The sequence below is a fragment of the Teleopsis dalmanni genome, chromosome 1 (assembly GCF_002237135.1).
Source record: "Teleopsis dalmanni isolate 2A chromosome 1, ASM223713v2, whole genome shotgun sequence".
Taxonomy (NCBI): Eukaryota; Metazoa; Arthropoda; class Insecta; order Diptera; family Diopsidae; genus Teleopsis; species Teleopsis dalmanni.
Genome location: NC_051846.1, coordinates 74,159,430 through 74,183,530, shown reverse-complemented (window position 1 = coordinate 74,183,530; position 24,101 = coordinate 74,159,430). Strand labels below are relative to the sequence as shown.

The following is a 24,101-nucleotide window of genomic DNA, read 5'->3' as shown; positions in this document are numbered from 1 at the left end:
CAAAAACCTTGGTCCTCCTGACCTTATTCTGCAGCAGCTAAAGCTACAAAATCCAGAAATCCTGATGGAAGACTGGTCGGTTCTCAAGACCGAAGAACCGCAAAAACACAGCCAATCGTACTTACTTCTTATCAACGAAGAATGCTTGCCAGTCATTGAGGCTAATGACTGCAAGCTGCGTTACGGCATCCGGAAGGCAAAAATTAAAATCTTTAAAAACGCGCCACCGGATAATATTCTGGATGAGGTTGAGGGCACTAGTAAGCTGCTAGATGACCTCATCATCGATAGCAAACCTTGTTGATGTATTAATGGCCAAGGTCGTGCAGATAAACCTGAAACACTCTAAATGTGCCACGGATAATTTGGCTGTCTTACTCAGGGAGGAGGACATCGACCTTGCCATCATCCAAGAGCCCTGGGTTCATAGCTCATGTGTCAAAGGGCTCAACATCAATGGGTATAATCTTTTTTATGACAAAGGACAGGGTAAGCCTAGATCGTGCATTTTAGCAAAAACGCACCTTAATGCTTTTCTCTGCTCTCACTTAAGTTCTTTAGATATAACCACCATCCGGATAGAGCGGAAGCTAAAACCTGCGATTTTGGTAACATCCGCCTACATGCCACACGACGATGAGGCACCTCCATGAGGGTACTACTAGTCCAAAATTTCGCGCAGACCGAGAAGCTAGCCTTGCTGATGGGTTGTGATGCCAATGCCCGGCACTCCTTGTGGGGAAGCTCGGAAATTAACGATAGAGGTGAGTCTCTTTTTGATTTTATATTAAAATGTAATCTAGAAGTATGTAATAAGGGTAACACTCCCACCTTCATTTTTCCGAGTACGGATGATCGTGTAGGCTGGGAAGAGGTTTTAGATATTACCCTTTGTTCGACTTCGTGCTCTTTAACGATCAATGATTGGAGAGTTTCAACCAGGAACTCCTTCTCTGATCATAGATATATCATGTTTGTGATGAATATTCCCAGACAGCATTTAATCTCACCGTAATCCCAGGAAGACAAACTGGGATACTTTCAGGTCTTTGCTCAATAGAAAAATCAACATAGCCCCCGCTCCAATTAACTCGATTAGGGAATTGGAGTGCAGGGTCAACTCTTTGACAAATAATATTATTTCTTCCTTTGAAGCATCATGTCCTCGCTCGTATGCGAAGAAGTGTAGGCCACCATGGTGGAACGAGAAGCTCTCTTTGCTCCGCAGGAATGCGAGAAGAGCCTTCAACGAAAGCTATCGGACTAAGGTTTGGACTCCATATAAAGATGCTCTTAGGGTTTACAAAAAAGCACTTCGGGAATCCAAGAAATTGTCATGGAATTCTCATTGCCAGCAAATTGAAAGCATTAAAGAATCGGCTAGACTAGCCAAATTGCTAGCAAATGGGCAATCTTGTCCCTCGCTCATTAACAAAGTAGACGGAAATCCAGTTAAATCCCTAACGGAATCCCTCTCACTATTAGTGGATACCCATTTTCCTGGTTCCTCGGGTGATCCCCCAAAGGTATTGCCGTATCGTTCAGCCAATTCTGGCGAGACTATACAGTCAGTGGTATCATCTAGAAGGATCAAATGGGCCATCGATTCATTCTCTCCATATAAAAGTCCGGGTCCTGACGGGATCTTACCAATTATGTTACAATCTCTGGGAGATGTAGCTGTAAATTGGCTGTACGCGATTTTCTGTAGCTGCTTTTCACTTAATCATGTCCCCAGCGGCTGGAGACAAGTTAGAGTAGTTTTTATTCCAAAAGCAGGTAGAACAGGCCATAGTACGGCTAAAGATTATAGACCCATCAGCCTTACTTCATTCTTACTTAAAACTATGGAAAGACTGATCGATGCTCACATCAGATCTTTACACAGTTTCGCTAAAATATCAAGGGCTCAACATGCATATCTCAAAGGTAAGTCCACAGAAACGGCACTACATGAGGTCGTCACTGTGGTGGAGAAATCTCTTGGATGTAAACAATTTACCTTAGCCGCCTTCCTGGATATAGAGGGAGCTTTTAATAACGTCAGTGTGGTAGCCATTCAGGATGCTCTCAGCGAAATGAACATCCCGGCCTGTATCTCCCGATGGATCGCTTCTATGCTTGGGTTTAGAATCATCAATGCAGAGATGGGCAATCTTAGCATTAGGAAGTGCGTCAGTAGGGGTACACCACAAGGGGGAGTGTTATCTCCCTTACTATGGATTTTAACAATGAACTCACTGCTTTTAAGGCTTAACCAGGGTGGAGTCAAAGCAGTAGCGTATGCGGATGATGTTGTCCTTCTGGTAACAGGCATGTTCCCTTCGGTGCTGAGTAGTATCATGGAGGGCGCTTTTATGAACCTTAGTAAATGGGCCTCAAAGTGTGACGTAGGTGTTAATCCTTCTAAGACAGAACTGTTACTGTTTACCAAAAAATATAAAATTCCTAACTTTCCGCTGCCAAGATTAAATGGCCAAAGATTAACTCTTTCGCACAAAGTTAAGTATCTAGGAGTAATTCTTGACACAAAACTTAACTGGAAAGCCAACATCGACGAAAGAAAGCTTGTGTGGCTTTCTATGCGTGCAAAAGGATGTACGGCAAGAGCTGGGGATTGCAGCCCAAAGTGATTCTCTGGCTTTACACAGCCGTCGTTCGGCCAATATTAACATATGGATGTCTGGTGTGGTGGCCTTCATTGAACAAACAGTGCATTGTTCAAAGACTAACCAGAATGCAAAGATCTGCCTGTGTGGGAGCCACTGGGGCTTTAAGATCTTGCCCCACCAGTGCGCTCAATGTAATACTTAACTTGCTACCTATTGATATTTACATCAAGCAAGCTGCTACTCTCAGCGCGCAGAGGCTTAATGATCTAAACTGTTGGCGCTCGAGTGCTTTAGGACATGGTAATATCGCATCACTCTATCCGATAGATGATGTCAGGGTTTCAGACTACCTATGTCCTCGGTTACTATTCGATAATAACTTCGCCACCATAATTCCTTCAAGAGGAGATTGGGAGGCGGGTTTGCCTACAACTCTAGGAAAGATAGCGATCTACACCGACGGGTCTAAAATGGATGAGGGCGTTGGAGCCGGAATCTTTTCTACGGACCTAATGATTAGTAAATCATACCACCTCTCAGATTCCACCTCAATATTTCAGGCTGAAGTTTTTGCCATCCTTAGGGCATGTGTTCTTGCTTTAAATATGCGCCTTCACGGAAAAGAGGTCTGTATTCTAACTGACAGTCAGGCAGCTATTAAAGCTTTATCAGCAGTCTGTCTGTCATCAAGATTAGTAGAAGAATGTAAGGAAATTATTTCTGAACTAAGTGAGAGGTCCAAGGTTACTCTAGTGTGGGTTCCCGGGCATTCTAATATTGTGGGAAATGGGCGCGCCGACGAGCTTGCTAGGCTAGGCGCCTCTTCCACGGGTACCCCTATTTCGATCCCTGCCCCTGTCAGCTACGGGCGTAGGCTAATTTGTGACCATTTTTTGCGAAAGGCAAATAGTGAGTGGACCCTTACTCTGTCAGCAGCCAGGTCAAGGGCTACTTGGCCCATTTATTCCAAATATAGAACCTCTGACTTATTCTGTGGAAATAAATCTGAGGTTTCTAAGCTAGTATCTATCTTTACGGGTCACTGGTCCATAGGACGGCATGGAGCCAGACTTGGCCTTTCCTGTGGTACCTCATGTAGTGCGTGTCTACCAACACTTGAAGAAATGACACCAGAACACCTGATGTGTTTTTGTCCGGGTCTGGCCAGAACTAGGTTTAAGTTTCTAGGGGCCCCTTTCTTCAACTCACTTAGCGATATCTCCAGCATCAGCATTGGCCAGATTCTTGCCTTTGTTAATGCCTCTGGTTGGTTCTAGTTTGACTCTCTATCTACTACCCACTTTTACGAGGTTTTTGTGGACTCAAAACGGCTTTCATCCTTAGCTATTTGAGGAGGATTCGTCCTCCCTCCACCACAACTAACTAACTAACTAACTACTACAATAGTTCGAAATTATGGTATAGGTAATCAATACCAGAAAACTGTTTTCAGCGGATGTTTGGGCATTACTATATCTTTCACAATTAATTAGGGAAATGTCTCTAATTGTAGTTGTGGCAGTTTGTTTTAAAGTAACTAACTGAACTTCATTGTGATCACAGAAAACTATAGAGGTTTTAAAATAGGTACTGAAGGTAACTTAGTATTAATTATCTTATTAAAAACAAGATAACCACAAATTTGACAAAAAACTTTAAATATTTCTTTAATCAGTTGCCTTTCTATGCAAAATGTAACATAGTAGGTAAGTAGATTTTAATTTAAAAAATTTTTTATAATATAATAAATAAAAATCAAAATTTTTTTATACAAACATTTGTTGTTTCATATTTTCTAGTTTTTTATACTTTTATAATTTTTTATATATATTTATACAAAATTTGTGAGAGGACAAATATTTGGCAAGTGTCATTCGGCGACGTTTTAATATTAATTGAATCAGCAATTTTTTAAAATCAGCAAACATGACGAAAGCAGATAAGAATCCGCCTAAGCCAGTTCATCCACGTAATATCAAAAGCCATGGTCTTTTTGGTATGACCTTTATACAGCAGCATATGATAAAAGATGATGCATGGACGCTGGATTCTTTGATTGATGAGTTTCATACTATGTCAGAACTGCTTGGTGAGTAATATACTAGTCATATATACTAGTCATATACTAGACACTATTTGGAAATACGTTCTAGAGAAGTATATATAGTATATAAATTAAATGAGCGCAATAAAATTGCTCATAAAAACGAACTAATGATAATTTTCGCAATAAATATTGGCTTGGTTCTACTTTACAATGAATAAACATCTAATTCTACTTGATTCTAATATCCACCATACAACTCCTAAAACTTTCTTCCCTGCAGTTGTTATTGTTTACAAGATAGGATTATCTAAAGCTTGTCCAGTTTTGTAGGAAGCTATACAAATAACAATCACAATTAAATCGTGCTTTATTAACATCTATAACTATAAGCCATAAGTGACTCAAGGAAATTAAAAGAAAGTCTGTATAATATTAACTTATACAGATATTATTCGTAAGTCTTAGCTTTTCTCTTATAGTTTCAAGTACTAAACTAAATAAATATCTACTGAATCAGTTGAAACTACTGTCAAGATTACAATCAGCATGAGTGCCCATATTAATATTCTTCATTGCATATTTGAGTTAAGTAAAGTAAAAACTTCATGTCTATATATGTTTTCTTAGATCAAAACTTTCTATTATTGCTGTTAATGATCGGTAGAATAATTGATAGATACAAATACATATTGTGTTATCATTTTATATTATAGGTAAGCGAACAACTTACCTAAAAATGGAAAAACGTAACAGGTGGTCTGCTGCTGCGCAAAAAAATCGCCGTCTTAAAAACGAATGTCGTGCTGGACGGGCAAACTTACAAAAGGCAGTCAATGGTAATTTTAATCAAATACATAACATTTTCATAAGTCACAAGGACATGCAGCGCTTATACAAAAGTATGCCCGAACACTTGGTTGCGGAAAACATTAATCAGCGTACCTTTGTCTTGCGCAAAGAACGGGACCGTCTAAAATATCGCTGTAAAAATCTTAAAGTCGAGTATAAAAACATATTAGTAAGAATACAAAATGTTTAACCCAAAACCCAAAACAAATATAACATCATATACTTTTTGATTTAGTACAAGTGTTATGAGGTCTTAAATCGTATAGAGAATCAAGAGGATTTCCGTTTGCCCGAAGAGAAAAAAATCAAATCGTTAATTCGACAGCTCGAGAACTCGAAGATACGCTTTAAAGCAATTAAAACTATTAACAGCGCTTATAAAAAAGTTATACATGTTCTAAGGCATGATGAAATTTTTTACGATCCAATATTGAACTCACTTACTGATGATATTGACGATCAAGCTACATTTATTAAACATATATTACATATTGGTTCGCCAGCTATAACTAGATATAGAGTGTTAAATGATGAGTATCGGGTAAATTTTAAAGATTTTTCTTAATGTATCAATGAATACTTAAATAAATAATATTTTTCCTCAGACATTAGATATGAAATATAAGAAAGAACTTCAGCAGGCCATGCATGATATTCTCAATGCAAAGAAACCCGAGCCCACTGCGGCTGTTGCAATACGTAGAACAACAATGAGAATGAGTGCAGCTCCTCAGGAAAGACGTTACGTACGAGAAACAAATAGGATGATGTTTTTGAAAAATGAGTTAACTGCAGTTAGTAACATGGTCAGAGAAATTAAAACTGCAACACTTTCATCCCGAGCTCGAGAAATATTTCCAAGGTTACTTAAAATTCTATTATTCTATTATAACATATATATAACATAATTTTCTACTTCTTTAAAATTAAGTAACTATATATAAGTTATAATGGAGTTGCAAAACAAGTTTTGAAAATAGGTTGATTATTATAGGTTAAGTAAGATAAGAGTGGGATACCGTTGTTGTTATAAAATGACACTTTCAGAAGACTCACCAAGCAGAAGGTACTTTAAACTCACTATGCCAGGGAAGGAGTAACTGGTGTGAAAGATGGGAATGAGTATAGAATTTTTGATGGCGAATAAAGTAATAAGAAAGGAAATTGTGTATGAGAGTATAAGGAGATTATATAAGTTTTTGTACACTGAAAGAACATATAGACGACATGTAGTAAGGTGTAGTTTAGGTAACATACGTCACGGAAAGACCTATTGATTGGTTGCAAGTAACTAAAATGTTGTTGAGACAAAAAAGTTTGTTGATATGTTTTACACTTTAAAAGTTATCGATGTATTTTCAAGAATCAATTTTTAATTGTATGAAATAGTGTTTCCCTTAAAGCGATTTCCCAAGTCCTACCTTTTTTGGTAGAACTATAACATTTGTACAATCGTGAATAAGTTGAATATACATATGTACTTTTTTTCAGTTAAATGCTTTACTATGTATTAAATATGAAGCACAATCTTTTGGAACACAACATTTTTCTATTTGCTAATGAGGAATTTATTTATCACCAAACCACGCTTTTAATGAGTCTGTCATTGAATTTAAGTTAAAGATGTACTGTTTTCAATGATAAGTAATGCTTTTTTTAAGGTTCTAGCAATATTTTTAGTTCCATTTGAAGTACTATTGAATATATGGTTTAGTGTACTTAATTTTAATTACTTTTATATATTTTGCAAATGAATCTTATCCCATTTTTTATGTATACGTATTTCGACTATATTTTTATATCTGTTTTATCAACCTGCGAAATCTATGTTATTATATATGATTACTATTACTAGGATTGGCACGATCGAAGTTTGGTGCAGCATAAAGTATAAATGTTATAGATCTATATATGTGACCGTTAATATAAGTTTTGTGCAGTGATTTGTAATCTTTTTGTGATATGATCCACATAAGACTTTTACAAATTTCTATATCCTCTACATAACACATATAGAAATGTTTTATTTTATAAGAACAATTTTGATCCCCCTTTTAAAAAAAAAAAATGGACAATAATATAATAACGGTGGGATAATATAACATCACTATCTTCTCTTAAAAGTTTAAATTCAAATTTCTGCTTAAACTGTCAATTGCCCTCGTCATCATAACTTCGAAATTAGCATGAAGTTAATTTCAAATTGACTTCCTTAAATGGTCCACTAGGCAATACTGATTTAGAGAAACTTCTAGCTCTAACGCAATTTTATTTTAAAATGCTCAATTCTCTCTCAGTATGTTTTATGTTCGAATTTGTGTCTGTAAATTAAATCCTTGACACTTTGGATATTTCATTGGTCTATAACTATAACTTTTTTACAATAATAATATATAACTACCAAACCACTATTTTTTTCCTACTTTCCCTACTTTTGTCCATTTCCCCTAGTGGGGTATAGGGTCTCAATAATTCTTCTAAATCGAACATTTAGTGCTATTTGGTCTATAGATGGCGTTCCATGTATAACGTGCTTCAGCTAGCTCATTTTTAACCATTCTTCTCAACGTTTTCGCTGATGCATCAGGCCTTCTTTTACCTTGTAAATTCTATGCCACAACCGTATTGCTTATCCTATTCTATTTTTTCATTTTTATCTTAGGTCTTGCTGCTTTTTGAGTTGTTTCTTTTAGCAGGCGTTCATTTTATATTCCATTAGAATTATACGTAGATATTTGTTGACAAACACTTGCATCTTTTTCTTTATATGTCTGGAGTGCTTCCATGTTTCGCAGCCCTTAGTACAAGAAAGAAGTCGCAATTGTGTTAAAGATTCACAGTTTGGTCTGCCTTCTGAGTTCATTGGATCGCCATAATTTTTTTTAGTTTTAGAATATTTCCTTTAGTCGTGTAAGCACTATATTTATTTTTATGTATGTTTTTGTGCTAATTAAAATGCTTACGGCGTACGTGAGTGAAGTGAAGGGATTAACTTCGTGATTGGTACAACCACTTGGGTAAATATAAAATTCCATAGGGTGTTTATTTCCTATTGGTTTTGTGGTCATACATTTTCAATGCATGACTTAATTATTTAAATAAATGATTTTGACGATTATGTGTCCATATTTCAGATAATCCTAAAAATATTTTTTTGCAGAATCAAGTCGCAGATTGACAACAATACAAAACTATTGAAGAAGATTGGACTGGATACGATTGGTCATCGTAATCTTGAAATAAAAATGAAACGTGCGGCTGTATATGAAGGTACATTACTGAACAAGGAAGGCCCTGAACAAATCCAGTAAGTTTTAACTGTTTACCCAATAATTTATTTCCTTTATGAGTTATTATTATTTTTTATTTTAGTCGCAATAGCATTATTTTATTCATAGAAGAAAGATTAGAAAAGGAGAAACAGAAAGAAATAGAGATTATAGACTATATGAAAAATCGTAATGATATTGTTGTTGAACTTAGACTTATGCTTTGGAAATTGAATGATATTTTATGGTATGTGGGTCGACCACCACGTATTATGCAACAATCTTATCCGACAAATGAGCTATCACTTCCGTTGTTAAGATTTGAGATGATAAATATGCGTGCAGTGCCACCTATATATATAGAAGAAAATGGTGAGCACAAAATAGATTTTAAGAAATAAATAATGTGCTATAATTTACATATGAAAACTAATTTTAAACTCTTATTTCGTGAAATAACCGATTATAATATATGCATTACTCGATTCTTTTTCAGTTACAAAACTACTTAATGTTATCAAGAAAAAAATGGAAACCGTTGTGCAATTGTTTAATGAAAATGTCACACCTGAAGACTTTGCCGAAATAATTGATGCTTATGATAATGAATATATAGATATAACTAATGTTGCTGAAGAAGAAGACATAGAAAAAGAAGAAGCGGCACATAAAATTGAAGAAGATGAGCAGTGGGAGATTTTCACTAAGATGGTGCAAGCTGCACAGAACCGTAAGCAAATGAAAGTGCAAAGTATGAAAATAGTGGATGAACATAATAAGAAGGATGAATAATTGTTATTATGTCACACCGAAGGAGTAACTTAGTTATTATACTGAAGAAATCTTAAAGATTATAAGCTACAATAATCTATATATATCTTCAGTATAATAAATAAGTTACTTTTGCTATGAAAAATGGAAAATAACAATAAAAAACGAAATAATATTGAGTCATTAGAGAAATTGCTTAATTTTTGAAAAGAAAAATCTTCAAAAATTCCAAACTCAAACGAAGATAATTAAATGTGCAAATAATTTGAAAATTAAAAATTTAAAAGAAATTTCATAAATTTATGTAAATATTAAAAAAAAAATTTAGAAAAATATTTAAAAAAAAAATTTTAAAAATATTAAATAAAAAATAAAATAAAAAAATATATGAAAAAATAAATAAAAAAAATATTAAAAAAGTATAAAATAAATTGTAAAATGTATTCCACTATGTTCTCAGATATAAATTGTAGACAATAGTTACAGAAAATAACTGTATTAAATTGTTTTACTGTTTCACTAATTATCATTAAATATTTTTTTTATTTTATTTAGCAATAATTATATGAAATAATGACAAATGAAAAAAAAATTACAGATTGAAAGATCAAGTAGTTAGTTACAATTATTATATATTAATTATTGTTGTGAAGCAGTCCTTACCATTAACTTTCTACCAGTCTGTATATGAAGATGCAGAGTGGTAGATATAAAGGGGTGAGGGATTTTTGCTTATTCAGTTTTTTCTGTTGCTTGCATCAAGGAATCAGCTCTCCTAGTTAGGGGAATTTAATACGAAACGACCTGTATATGTGAGATAAAATCGGTTATAGTTAAAAACAATAAATAAAAGTCGTGAAAGTATATACGCTTAATTTGTGTGAACGATAGTGATATAGCTATACATCGTAGCACAGTTGAAAATTTCGGTAATTAAATTTTCAATTTTTCTCCCTTACTATTCTATTTTAATTTATTTTTTCAGAATATGTTGCAAGTGTTCCCAATACATTTCTAAAAATGACATGCGTACATATTTTTACATACTCCTGGGCTAACTTTTTGCACCTTTCAATCAAAACTTTAAATAAAAATTTGAGATTGTGTGAAGATGCAGTTTCACCTTTAGTTTTTGGGACAAAGATACTTAAGGCTTTATTTAAGATCGAGAACTTTCACTGGCTTATTTCATTCAATTGCTTATTTCTTGAGGATGTAATTATTTACACCGCCATTCAACACAATCGTATACTTATATATATTTAGTTCCATTAGGTCCTCCGAATCCACTTGATTATAAACAATGCTTTCTTGAGATTGTATGTAATTTAATTATCATTACTTATTTGCATTTATTAAATTGGTATTTTTAAGCTAACCTCCGTTAAATTTAAGCTTAAAGCTTAAAAGTCTCTCTTAACGAGAGAAAGAGACTTGTATATTCATATAATGTTATCAAGAATACTAAATGCAAGTATTTTTTTTTTTGAATTTAGTATTCTTGATGTTACCATATAGTTTACTGCACTCAGCTCAATACTTTGATTGCATGATGTAGAATAAAAAATTGCAGACTGGTTATTGGAATATATTGGGTAATTTACAAAGTATCTTTAGTTTTCTGTCACTAGATGATGTTGGTACTATCTATAAGACGCCTTATTACTGCAAAGATGGGGAATTTGCTGCATAAACATACCGAAACATTTATGCGGTTTACGGTGAGGGTGCTGTAAGTGAGCGCTGGACCCAGGAGTGATATGCTAGATTCTGTTTTGAAAAATTTGGTGTAAAGATGCATGTCTGTTATTCTTTTACATAACAGTTTCTAATCATTTAAGAAGAGCAGACTACGCAAAAACGCTCAATGTTTGGTTATCACATAAAATAACGCCAAAATTTTATTGACTGATTTACAATCAGTGTTGCCGAAATGTAAGCAAATCGAATTTTTTTTTTTAAAAACAAACATTACAAATAATGAAAAATGAATTAAATATGAAAATATCTAACGCAAACAGTCATGGTTAAGCGCAGGTGATGTTCGACAAACAACTGGAACGAAGCCTGGAACGAAGGCAAATAAGATTGTGTTAAGTGTTGATGGAATTTGGAATTGTCTATAACAAGCTGTTTTAAGTTGCTTCAAATACTAATTCGGTCATCTACTACTCACAACTTGAAATTAGAATTGTACTCCATCATGACAATAACAGTCCACACACATCTTTAATGAGTGGGATCAAATTAATGAAATTTCATTAGAAAGCTTTGATGCATATATCATATAGGTCGGATCTTGCAGCTACTGAATATTACTTGTGTCGATCTTTGCAAAACTATCTTAATGTTAAGAATTTGATTGACGGAAGAGTTGCTAAAAACAATTGTCCAAGTTTTTCGATGATAAACCATAGAATCACAGTTCTACATCGATGGAATAATGGAGCTACCTGCAAAATAGCAAATAATTATGACAAAGACATACCTGATTAAAATTGATTTTCAATAAGGAAAATTTTTGTTCAATACTGTACGTAAGATATCGTGGATACTTTGATTTTAAATATATTCTAGTGCGTGAAATTATTCAAAGTCTTAAGAATGAGCGATATTTATAAATTTGATATTTGATATATCCATTGATGGATTCATAAATCAATACATGGTAATTTTATTAAATGTTATTTGAGCAATTAAAAATAATTTTAAATAATGTTTTAAAAACATAGTAAGTGATATTTAGTTTTATATAATCTATTTTTTGAAATCTCAATCTTAGGTTTTCTGTCTATTTTTTTACTTTTGTATTAAATAAAATTATTTCCGCAACTAAGTTTTGGTACAAATAATTCAATTATGACATCATTTTGATCAGTTTAGCTCAGAAAGTATTATATAAAATGGATAAACCAGAAAAAACGGTTCCACGTATTGTTCGTCGTGACTTAAGAAACCACGGACTGTTCGGTACGGCATATCTGAAACAACATATGGTTAGCGACGATGTCTGGACACAGAGTTCTTTGACTGAGCAATTAAAAGCTATGATAGAACTTAATGGTAAGACATTTTGATATATTCAACTGGTCTTTTATGATTAATTAGCACACATATAGTATTAATAAATAGTCTGCAACAGCATCTTTATAAAATACTGACATTATGTAAGAGCTTTTCCATTTAATATTAACTGATTAGAAAAAAGGAAAACAAGTCATAAGGTTGGACTGAAATTGCTGGCTAAGACAGAATTAGGCTTCTACTCTTACAATAAGTCTGTATAATAAAATGTATAAATATAATCACATTGAAATTTTTTCGAACATTTCTTAGATCGTTAGACGGTGGTTTGCTAACTTAGTTCGAAAATATTATTGATGTTATAAAAATAATGTGTTTTGAATACTAAAAATTTCAGTTTTTTCAAAAAGGATTGTTTAATGTACATTTATTTTAATAATGAATAGCCGTTATTATTTAACATTAAGATTTAAATTTACTGTCATTTTAATTTTCTTCGTTATTTGCCAATTCGTTTCCGAATATAGGTGATCGATTTTGCCTTGTATGATAAATTGTACCAGGTCGTACTTAGAATTTCTCATAAAGTGCATTCCTTTCAATACTTCATGGTCCATGGTATTTTAAAGATTATTTAAAAGAGCCTTAGCTCAAGCTTGCTGATATCTGCTATTTTCAAAGTCCAGATTTCCACGGCATAGAGAGGTGTAGACCAAACGCAGCATTTTAGAAAACAAATTTTAGTTTTTATATTGATATCATGACTGGTTAAATCTTTTTTATATATAATAAAGTATTACGTGCTGGATCTATTCGACTTTTTATTTCTTTGGAACAGTCCCAGTTTTCATTAATATATCATCCCTGGTACTTAAAATTTTTTAATCTTTCGATGAAAATGTTGTTAATCATTGACTTCGTGTTAGTGTAAATGTTTTTTCTGCTTACAATCATATATTTAGTTTTATTAATATTGATTTGTAGTCCAAATTCTTCGCTGCTAAGTAAGCTTTGTTAACTAGTTCTTGTAGATCTGCTAAACTGTCGGCGATGAGAATGGTGTTGTCTGCATATCTGATATTGTTGATATACAAAAGATGCATAACATAATTCTAGAGTTTATTATTCTTGAATAAAAATATCAAAGTGGTCCTTGCTCAAAAAACGTTTGGGAGCCACTGGTCTAATGACTAATTTTATTTTATTAGTTTATGTCATTATAGACTCATCTGAAAATCTTAATATATTGATGTATTACAAAATTTTATAAATATACATATCTATATAAATTTTTAACCACAGATAAGTATAACACTTACAAACGTGTCGAAGAACGACATAAAATCAGTTATGTTAAGAAAGAGCATCGTCGACTTGAAGATGAATGTAATTATGGGCGAGCCATGCTGCAGAAGGCACGAAATGGTAAATCCCGCGAAATATATAATATATTTATTAATCACAATAATATCTGACTTGAAACATTAACACATTTGGTTGAGGAAATAATAAATGATTTAATAGAATTAAATTATTAAATGCCATAAATATATAAAAATATTAGAACGGGAAGGTAAATTAAAATATATACAATTACTGTAATTTATTTAATAACATATTTGCAGAAGAAACAACTGGATATAATTTCGCTTATATTAGAAATGAACAGGATAATTCCTGTATGTAACCATACGCTGATGATAAAGAAAATTTTTCAAAATTTAAAAATACGAATAGTCAATGAGAAATAATGCATTGGCGAACTATACAGTACAAAATTTAGATTCTGTAAATTCTGTATGAAAGAAAAGTAATATTAAAAATAAAATATGTATTGTACAAAAGTGTAATAGTTTGTACTGACAAATCATGATACCTCCACAATTAATAGAATTTAAATGTGTTCATTTCATTTAGATGAACATTAACTGAATAATATTTTTTCCCATCTTTTGATAAATATTTCAGTACAGAAAGAAATCAGTAATAATTATCATGATGTCAGCGATAGCTCAGATTATTTAGGTGTTCCGAGTGCGGCCCATTTACAAATCGGGAAAAGATTCATCTAACTCGTTCACAAAATACTATTTTGGTAATTAGTTTTTGTTTGGCGTCTACACAAAAAGTCGATTTTTATAATGGATCAAAAATTAGACCAAAGTGCGTGCATTAAATTTTGTGTTGATTAGTGTGTGTCGCAACCACGAGTATACGAATGGTTTAAAAGGTTCAAAGACGGTCATACAAGCTTGGACCATGATGAGATCCCAGGCCGCCCAACAACTTCTGTTAATGAAGAAAACATTGAATAGGCGAAGCAGAACGTGTTGGAAAATCGTTGTGAACCGATTAGAGAGATTGCATTGTTGTTGGGCATCTCATATGGATCGGTCGAACACATTTTAACTGATGTTTTGGATTTGAAACGCGTCGCTTCTCGGCTGGTGGCAAAAAAGCTGAATTTCATTAAAAAAAGGCGCCAAACAAAAGCTAATCGTACGATATGGGTTAAACTTTGACAGAATGTGTATAATAAAACTTTGACAAAATGTGAAATTCAATAGTAAATTACAAATAAATTTCATAATGGTAGGGATAAAGATAGAGTTATTGTTATACTAGCTCTACTAAAAATATATATACATGTCCAATGTTTTATTAAATAAATATCCAATGAAATTTTGAAATTTGTCCGTTCAATCGCCATTCAATCACCATTCAATCCACAGGAATGTGTCAGCAATCACATTAATACTTTTTACAAGAACATATTTATTTAAAGACAGGTAGAATGGTGTCCCATATGCAAAAGAAACTTTTTAAAATGACCAAAGCAAAGCATAGGTTCTTAGAGAATATATCTTATTATTATACGTTTGTATTTAATGATTCTTAAAATTTTAAAAAGATGCATTTCCTAAGTCGGTGCTTTATTAAAAGTGGCCAAAGTTTCAAATAAGGTAATGGTTTGCGTGTTTCGATGTTCATTGGTATCTCTTTAGTTATCCTTATCACCATTATCATAATGTCCGTTTTAACTATTTCTATATCATCCAATATCAAAATATCATTGGTCGAATATTTGGAGCCACTGCTTAGTTCTGCTAATATAGTGCTAACCATATCTACGGTTGATGCTACATAAGTAAGGTATTGTTTTCGTAAAGGTTTTGAACATTTTTCATCGTTTTAGGATCAATTCAGTCATATATTTTTACTGCAAGGCAGTATTAGTTTTGTGACAGCATTTTTTAGTGTTAACTTGTGTAGTAATTGGATAGAAATTTATTTGTTCACATAATCGACTCAGTATCTTGTTTACTCTATGGAATACCATGTTTTAATGTTTAGCTGGATTCTTGTTCACATAATTGACTATTTACATATTCTGAGAAAATATTGCACTCTTAGTCTGATGATACTTTAAGTGTGAAGCTGTCGCTAACGTAATATTTTCTATAAGTTGTCAGTTCGACGATTATTATAATAATGTAATGATTAAGATAGAAAACTGCTAATAAAAATTGTTTGGATGAGTTTCTATTGCGGCTATTTCAGTTTCAGTTCAACTAAAATAGACTTAACTTCCTCTTTCCATTTACACCTATAATATTTTAAGAGCTTTCCAAATTTCATGTGGCATAAATGCTAGACAACCCCTTTAGCTACAATCAAGGTCCGTTTAGCATGTAGTGTTTTAAAAAGTTTTTTTTCTTCTGCGAAAAATTAAATGAAAAATATGAAATAAACAGACAAACATTAAAAATTATTAATTCGTGACTTTTGTTTCTGATAAAATGCAGCAAAATCAAAATAAATAAATCAACAGGAAAAAAGCAAATTTTAGTCGATTTTATTAGTAAACATAAATTCAAAGTGAATTTATTTGAAAGATGTAAAAAAAAGACATTTTCAACACAATGACCGGTGGCTCCCAGCGATTTGGTCAACAGCAACAATAAAAGCAACAACAATTGAATATAAAAAGCCAAAATTGAAATCAGCTGAAGAAATCAGTGCCTTCAATAACTCCAAAGAGGCATAACAGCATAACGTCATAACAATTCAATTGCCAAACGACAGTGCCAAATTTGTAGGTGGGTGGTAGACAGAGTACAACGAACATGGGCAAAGTGGATTGATGGATGAATGGACCTTATGCAGCCAAGGAGGTTAACGTGTTACTAATACCTAAACCCAAAAATATTTCTTGATTTCTTGTTGCAACTTATGCAATGGGACCGCACCACGAAGCGAAGTAGAATTATGACAAACAAGAAATCAATTATGGATGTACCCACAAAATTGTTAAACTCAAACAAAAAATATATTAAAAAATTTCAATCGCTTCATCTACCTATCTGAGCATATAAAATGCCCTTCTGGAACGTACTCTAAACCAAATAGTGGAAAGATTTTCATTAAAACAATTTCATTCAATTGAAACTCAGTTTCCTCATTTTTTGCCACTGTCAGTTGCTTCATCAAATAATTACAGGCACTTATTCCAATTTCGCAGTATCTTAGCCAAGTGAAGTAAATATGCTGTTTTTATCAAAATTGCATTATTTTTATATGAAGTAAAAAATATGAATTTAAAATTACAGTAATTGATTTTCAATGAAATACTTTTCAAAAGAGTTTAATACAAGAAAAAATACAAAAAAATATTTTCAAATCGACCTTAAACAAGTGTTCTTTCTAATCAAGTATTGCGACAATTACCACAAAAAAAATATAAAAATCATTTTGTAACTCTCATTATTTGCATTTTAAAATAAAACTTCAAAAAACAATAATAAAACTTGCTTTATAATATATATTTCTCAGAAATAATTATTATCATGTGCCTTTTATTTTTCCACGTACAAATGAAAATAAAAAGCAGAGTGTAAGAGTTTACTATATGTGCTTAGAAAAATAAAAGGCACTTGATAATAAATTTTTCTGAAAAATATAATATTTAGCAAATTTAATTATTATTTTTTGAGTTTTATTTTAAAAAGCTAATATATATGAAGCATGCATAATATTAAGGATGAGAGTTGCTAAAATGATATATAATAATTAAATAAGAGTTAAGACAATTTTTTGTTGCTGCTTTTTTCTTTAAAATTTTCTAAATAACTGTTCTTTTCGGTATATAAAGATTAATTTATTAAACGGAAAAGACCAGTGCAGAAATGAAATAGCCTAGATTCATAAAATAAATTCAATGCGAAGAAATAAAGATTTTCAATGCGAAAAATATATGCGAAGGTATGTCCGTACGAAGATGACAGGAATACTTTTATGTGCATAATGTTTGATAGTCAAACTGCATTAAGAGCCTTCCAGACTGTAGTAATTACTTTAAAAATGTTAAAGGATTATCTAAAATGGTTTACCTCATTTTCTTCTTCTTCTTCTTATGTGGCCATAACAACCCGTTACCGAGTTTCGGCCTGACGCAGCATGTTTCCCCAGGCGCCTCTGCTGCGTGCGCGTCTTCTCCAGTCTCGTATATCAAGTCCAGTTAGTGCTCCCTCAACTTGATCACTCTACCGGAGACACGGTCTACCTTTACGTCTTCTTCCGCCAACTACTGCTTCAAACACCTTTTTCGCCGGAGCGTCTTCATCCATTCTCACGACATGACCATGCCAGCGAAGCCGCTGGATGTTAATGCGCTGAATTATGTCAATGTCGTGATAAAGCTCGTACAGCTCGTGGTTCATTCTTATGCGGTAGTCGTCGCCAACTCGTAGAGGACCAAAGATCTTACGAAGAACTTTTCTCTCGAACACTCCCAGTGCTGCTTCATCATTCTGTGATAACGTCCATGCTTCTGCGCCATACAGAAGCACAGGGAGGATGAGCGACCTATAGAGCGTAAGTTTTGTTTGTCGAGAGAGAGCTCTACATCCCAATTGCCTACTGAGCCCATAGTAGCACCTATTAGCAATGGTGATTCTTCGTCTGATCTCCAGACTGACATCATTTGTATTCGTTACGGCGGTGCCAAGGTAGATGAAATCCTTGACAGATTCGAAAGTATAGTCGCCAGCCACTAGCCCGGTGTCCGAGCGACGCACATTTCTACCAGTAGCCGACATATACTTCGTTTTTCCCTCATTCACCGCTAAACCCATTCTTGCAGATTCCTTTTCGATAGCAGCAAAAGCAGCTGTAACATCACGCTTGCTACGCCCAATGATGTCAATGTCGTCGGCGTAAGCAAGGAGCTGGACACATTTGTAGAATATTGTTCCATTACGATGAACACCTGCCCTGCGCATGATCACTTCCATGACGAAATTGAAGAGGTCACATGATAAGGGGTCACCTTGTCTGAAGCCTCGCACGGTATCAAAAGGTTCAGAGAGACTCGATCCTACCTTGACGGAGCTACGGGTATTACTCAGCGTCATTCTGCAAAGCCGAATTAATTTTGCAGGGATACCGAGCTCAGACATTGCGGCGTAAACGCGATCCCTAATGGGGCTATCGAAAGCTGCTTTATAATCGACAAAAAGGTGATGAGTGTCGATGTTATGTTCGTCGGCTTTTTCCAGGATTTGTCGCAGTGTGAATATCTGATCAATGGTGGAGCGACCAGGTCGAAAGCCGCACTGATAAGGTCCAGTCAGTGAGTTGGCATGTGGCTTCAACCTTTCACACAGTACAGTTGAAAGAACCTTGTACGCGACAGGTATTAGGCTAATCCCGCGATAGTTGGCGCAAATCGTCGGGTCACCTTTTTTCAAAGGTGTCCTTACTAGCTTGGGGTTAACTTTGTACAAACTTAGAGATCAAAAGGCAGATTATCTGTGAGATTGTAGGCTATATCCCTTTTCTTGTAAACTCTATATGTATTAAATTACTCACATTTATGATGACGTATATTTCTGTTTAAAAAATGCTGAAATATTTTAACAAGGTTTTGCATATATAGTTCTTGCTCCAAATAATAGTGAAACTAAAACGACAACTAAACAGATATAACATATATACAGATAGATATTACTAAATGTATTCGTTTTATGGTAATGAGGTAGAATATATATGGTCTCTAATATCTCTTTAACAACATTTTATACACTCTATTCATAATAATGTGAAGGATATACAAATAAAAAGAAAAATTGTAATGTTATTTTATTTTATTGAAGTTGCAAGAATACGTGTAAGATCCATTGAAGCATTTAAATAGTTTGGAAAATAAATATTATCTTTTTTATTGAAATTATGCAATTCCGTCTATTTATGTGTATGTATATGTATATATATTATATGGTACTTTTGTGTATTCCATTTATTTTTATTTCGAATAAAATTGCTGTAAATGGAGTCCCTTTACATGAGCAGCGAATTCCTTCTGGCGTACAAAATGCAAGCCAACGCGTTAAAATGAACTAAAAACATTTTAAAAAGTAAAATGTGTCATTATTTTCCATTTATTTTATTTTTAATTTTTTATTTTTTTTATTTTTTATCTGCACTTATGCTTAAATATATTTTAGCATACGCCAGTTAGTATTTCACTGACTTACTGACTTTGCTAAGTTAACATTTTTACTTTTTATGAAATTTCGCGTGAAATGTTGACAGTCACTTTTTTGTCGTCAAATTAAAAAGTAAAAATGATTAAAATGAAATTTGTTTTTAATATCAATATTTATTATATATTTAATAATAATAATTTATATTAATTATAATAATAAAAAAAATTAACTGTATTATTGAATAATTATTATTCTTTGGAAACGTAAGGTTGAGATAATGGTATAACTGCATAAACCTTATGGCGCTTTCGAGTGGTAAATCTAGGGTAACTTTTTTAATCAAGATTCGCTTTTGGTGCAATTTTTATTTTCGATTATTAAATCTGTATAACACTCGAAGTTAATGTATAACACTCGAGATCAAGTTGTAACACTATAGATATTTTGCGAGAATAGCAAGATTGTCATAAAATTAAAACGTTTTCGATTTGTAAATCTGGATTAAACTAGATTTACTCTTGATCTGTTAAATTTTGTTGCTCAATTGAACATTTTTGGAGTAATCTAACATTTCTTTTAGTCGTGTTAGTAAATATTAATAGTTTAGGAATGCCTCTAGGAGTAAAAATAAACTACATTATTAAATAATAGAGCAGGGTGAAGCTCTCTGCTCAAAAAGTATATGGATTTTTTTGTTTGTTAACTACTCTTTAAGTAATAGACCTTTTTCAAAAAAATTTTTTTTTGTTATGTTGGTACATAACAACATAACATATGGTATATTTCTTTCTTTCTTGACATATGGTACAAGCGCCATCTGTCAATTAGTTTGAAACAGCAGAAACCATTTGACACTTAAGTCTTTACTTAAGGTTAGTTTATATTATGTATAATTATATATATATAATTATATTATGTTAAATTTTAACCATAAGTACTAGCTATTTATTATCCTTGCGTAAGTGAAAAAAGGAATAGTATTAGCACTGATTATGTTGAAAGATAAAAATATCATAAAATTTAATGCTTACAATATAAATTTATGTGCTGTCTTTTAATTATGTTATTTAAATACAAATAACTTCATAAAAAAAAATACTATTTTCTCTACTATAAAAAATACTATTTCTATTTAAAAAAATACTATTTTTTAAAAAATATATATTACAATAGTGAAATAAAAAGTAACCAAAACGAAATAATGTTTCCTACATTTTTATTCTACTCATCACCTCCTTTAATAGATGCACCCTAAGTGCACTTCATCGATGGTAATTTTACAATTGTAACTAAAAAAGTTTATACGCCACTTGACAGCCAAGGCTTTTGGTACTAATTTTCATTTAATTTATGTTAAGTATTCATTGAACTCAGTAGGTGCTGACTTCTGCATTACCTTAAAATCCCCTTTAAAAAGATTGTATTCGATAAAACACGTACAAGCCCTGTAATTTCATTTTACTTGAATGAACTAAAATTTTTAGGTTTATTCGGAAATACAGCACAAAATCGCACATAAATTGAATTTTATATTAGTTTTTAGCAATTGCAGATGTATTTCATATATGAAAAGATATTTTGTATAATTTTTTCTTTTAAAAAAAAAAAATGTATTTTTTATTTTTCCACTGTAGAATCTTGCTCGTTTTAAGCTCTCCTTGACCTCACTTAAAATCGTTTCTATCTACTAAAATATTTTCGTCTGATGCCTTGAAACTATTTTAATTTTCCTAGCTGAGTAATTAGTAGGAAAATACTTACTCTTTTATTTTTTAAATATTAATTAATCGCCATTTTAATACAAAAATTTAACTACGCTTTTATCCTTCAAGTGTTCATCCACATGAAAAAAAGAAAATTTCAAAATTTTTCTACGTTGCTGGACAAATAAAAATAGCAACTTTTCTTGCTTAGTGGGAGAATGCAGTCCCTGTTTAGTCCTGCAAGAATGCATTTTGTAATCAACGGAAATAGCATGAAAATTGTTTTGAATTTTAAATTCCGTTTCCGTGGAATAAAAATAAAAATGTTAGTTTTATTTTGTTTGTTGAACTGTGATTTCCATCCGCCATTTTTACCACATCATGGCTCGGATGCTAACGAAACCCAACATAATAATCAGCAGCGACGAACAGAACCGGCATTCACCGCCATTGTGCTCATTAATAATAATGTGGCGGAAGTACGATAACGCCATTTTGCATTGTTGCATTTCCTTTGCACTTCATTAATTTGTACGTACATAATGGAATTAATTTAAAATGGAAAAACTCATTCACAGTAGATTAATATCAAAAAGCAAACAATGATACGAAAAGAATGCAAATGATAACGATATAGACTTTAAATTTTAGTATAATAAATTTAAATTTCAATATAAAAAATTTAAATTCAAATAAAAAATTTAAACAAAGTATGTGCACACCAAAAATGGTCTTAAATTTATATCTTTATTTAACACAAAAAAAATCTTTAGTATATACAAAAAAATATAAAAGGACAGATGTGCTCATAATCTGCTAAGAACATAGTTTATCTTATCACACTTAAATACAAAATCAATTTTATCGAGAGTGATCAATTTTTATGATGCCCGCAACCACAACTGCCACCATCCAAAACATTTCTACAAGTGCACATTACTAGGTCGGTTGAATGCCTTAGTGCAGTTCCTTAGTAAATAGGAAGAAATATTTCAAAAAATACCAAAATAATTCTAAATCAGTTTCATTTCATAGTTAAGAAGCATAAAAATCGACTGCGGCATCTTCCCCACACATAGCACAAATGTCACCAATCAACTATGCCAGGCACAATGGCATCAAAACTTCAGGACACAAGTGGTGTGTGGCAATGTGGAGGCATTTGTTTACTTATGAATTCTGTGTAAATAGCAAACCCATACCCTCTCGGTAACCCAAAATAGTTGCTTATCAAGCCACAACAGCGACAGCAGCATAAGCAAATATCACACTTAGGAATTATTTCTATATACGAGTACATGCTGGGACTGCTTAAGGGTATATTTGTGTTGTATTTCCGGAAATACCAATTTCGTTCGTATCCTTTATTTATGTATGAAAATAGTAGTAGTTACTACAGCTATAAAAGAGCTTTAATTTATTGTATGTGCCCATTTCGGTGTAGCTACTCATTTTATTGCAATTGACGCATGCAATGTAAATCGCATTCCCAGTCAACCACCATACAATATCGCTAGCGGCAGTTATCCGCAGTTTTATTTGTGTTTCAAGTAGCAATATAAACAAATCAATTTCCTATTGGTTTCATACTGATGTTTTAACATTTCATATAAGAAGATTGATAATAATGTAATAGTTTGTTATGAGGTTTGTGATGCAGTTAAACTAAAGACTAGAGAAATCGGCAAGTATGCAGGTTTTAATAGAATCGCTACTCTACTCCCACAACTCAGAAATGCCTTGTTTTGGTACTCACTGTGTTCTTTATTGTTTTATTTTAAATTAATGAATTTCAAAGAATTTTTGCTAAAAAATATGATTTTAACAAAAAACTTTTAAGAAATAATTGACATACAGATTAGGAATTTCCGCGAAAATCACACATTTTCTGTGTAAAAAGTGTCAAATAATTTTTAACAAATGTTCTTACTAAAATGTTGCTCATTCGCTACGTTGCACGATAATTTTCGCTTTATATCGCATTAAAATTTTATTTCTTTACTTAACTTTATGTTCTTCCGGTTAAATTCTGCTCAGGTTTCTCTCTCTTGGGAACTGAATGTCTAAAAATGATGTTGTCATATTGGCATTAATTCATAGTAACTATTTTAAATCCTATTTTATATATAGAACGATAAATGATATAAATATATTTTTGTTCAATTATTTATTAAGTGGTACTAACTATTTCGAATAAAATTTTTTATTTTAGCAGATAAAGAATATAAATACATTTTTATTTAATTATTTATGAAGTCCTACTAGCTATTTTAAGTACAATTTTTTATTTATAAAAAATAAATCATAAAATTTATTTTAATAATTTTTATTTATTTTTT

General features: G+C 32.3%; 2 protein-coding genes across 2 annotated transcripts; both read left to right on the top strand.

Annotated features, from left to right (window-relative positions):
* The first annotated feature begins 4,398 nt into the window (after nucleotides 1-4,398).
* LOC119671997 lies at nucleotides 4,399-9,804 on the top strand. The gene is made up of 7 exons (XM_038082939.1): nucleotides 4,399-4,701; nucleotides 5,373-5,677; nucleotides 5,744-6,049; nucleotides 6,114-6,370; nucleotides 8,669-8,815; nucleotides 8,881-9,149; nucleotides 9,274-9,804. The coding sequence occupies exons 1-7, from the start codon at nucleotides 4,539-4,541 to the stop codon at nucleotides 9,567-9,569; spliced, it is 1,743 nt and encodes a 580-aa protein (XP_037938867.1). The 5' UTR covers nucleotides 4,399-4,538; the 3' UTR covers nucleotides 9,570-9,804.
* A 2,545-nt stretch (nucleotides 9,805-12,349) lies between these two features.
* LOC119672927 lies at nucleotides 12,350-14,145 on the top strand. The gene is made up of 2 exons (XM_038084100.1): nucleotides 12,350-12,611; nucleotides 13,875-14,145. The coding sequence occupies exons 1-2, from the start codon at nucleotides 12,452-12,454 to the stop codon at nucleotides 14,045-14,047; spliced, it is 333 nt and encodes a 110-aa protein (XP_037940028.1). The 5' UTR covers nucleotides 12,350-12,451; the 3' UTR covers nucleotides 14,048-14,145.
* The last annotated feature ends 9,956 nt before the right edge of the window (nucleotides 14,146-24,101 follow it).

What these genes read in the sequence shown, in the direction of transcription:
- LOC119671997 (XM_038082939.1), top strand. Translation starts at nt 4,539, where the DNA reads ATGACGAAAGCAGATAAGAATCCGCCTAAGCCAGTTCATCCACGTAAT. An exon ending in GCTCGAGAAATATTTCCAAG is followed by an intron (nt 6,371 to 8,668) that starts GTTACTTAAAAT and finishes ATTTTTTTGCAG; the next exon opens with AATCAAGTCGCAGATTGACA. An exon ending in TATATATATAGAAGAAAATG is followed by an intron (nt 9,150 to 9,273) that starts GTGAGCACAAAA and finishes ATTCTTTTTCAG; the next exon opens with TTACAAAACTACTTAATGTT.
- LOC119672927 (XM_038084100.1), top strand. Translation starts at nt 12,452, where the DNA reads ATGGATAAACCAGAAAAAACGGTTCCACGTATTGTTCGTCGTGACTTA. An exon ending in AGCTATGATAGAACTTAATG is followed by an intron (nt 12,612 to 13,874) that starts GTAAGACATTTT and finishes TTTTAACCACAG; the next exon opens with ATAAGTATAACACTTACAAA.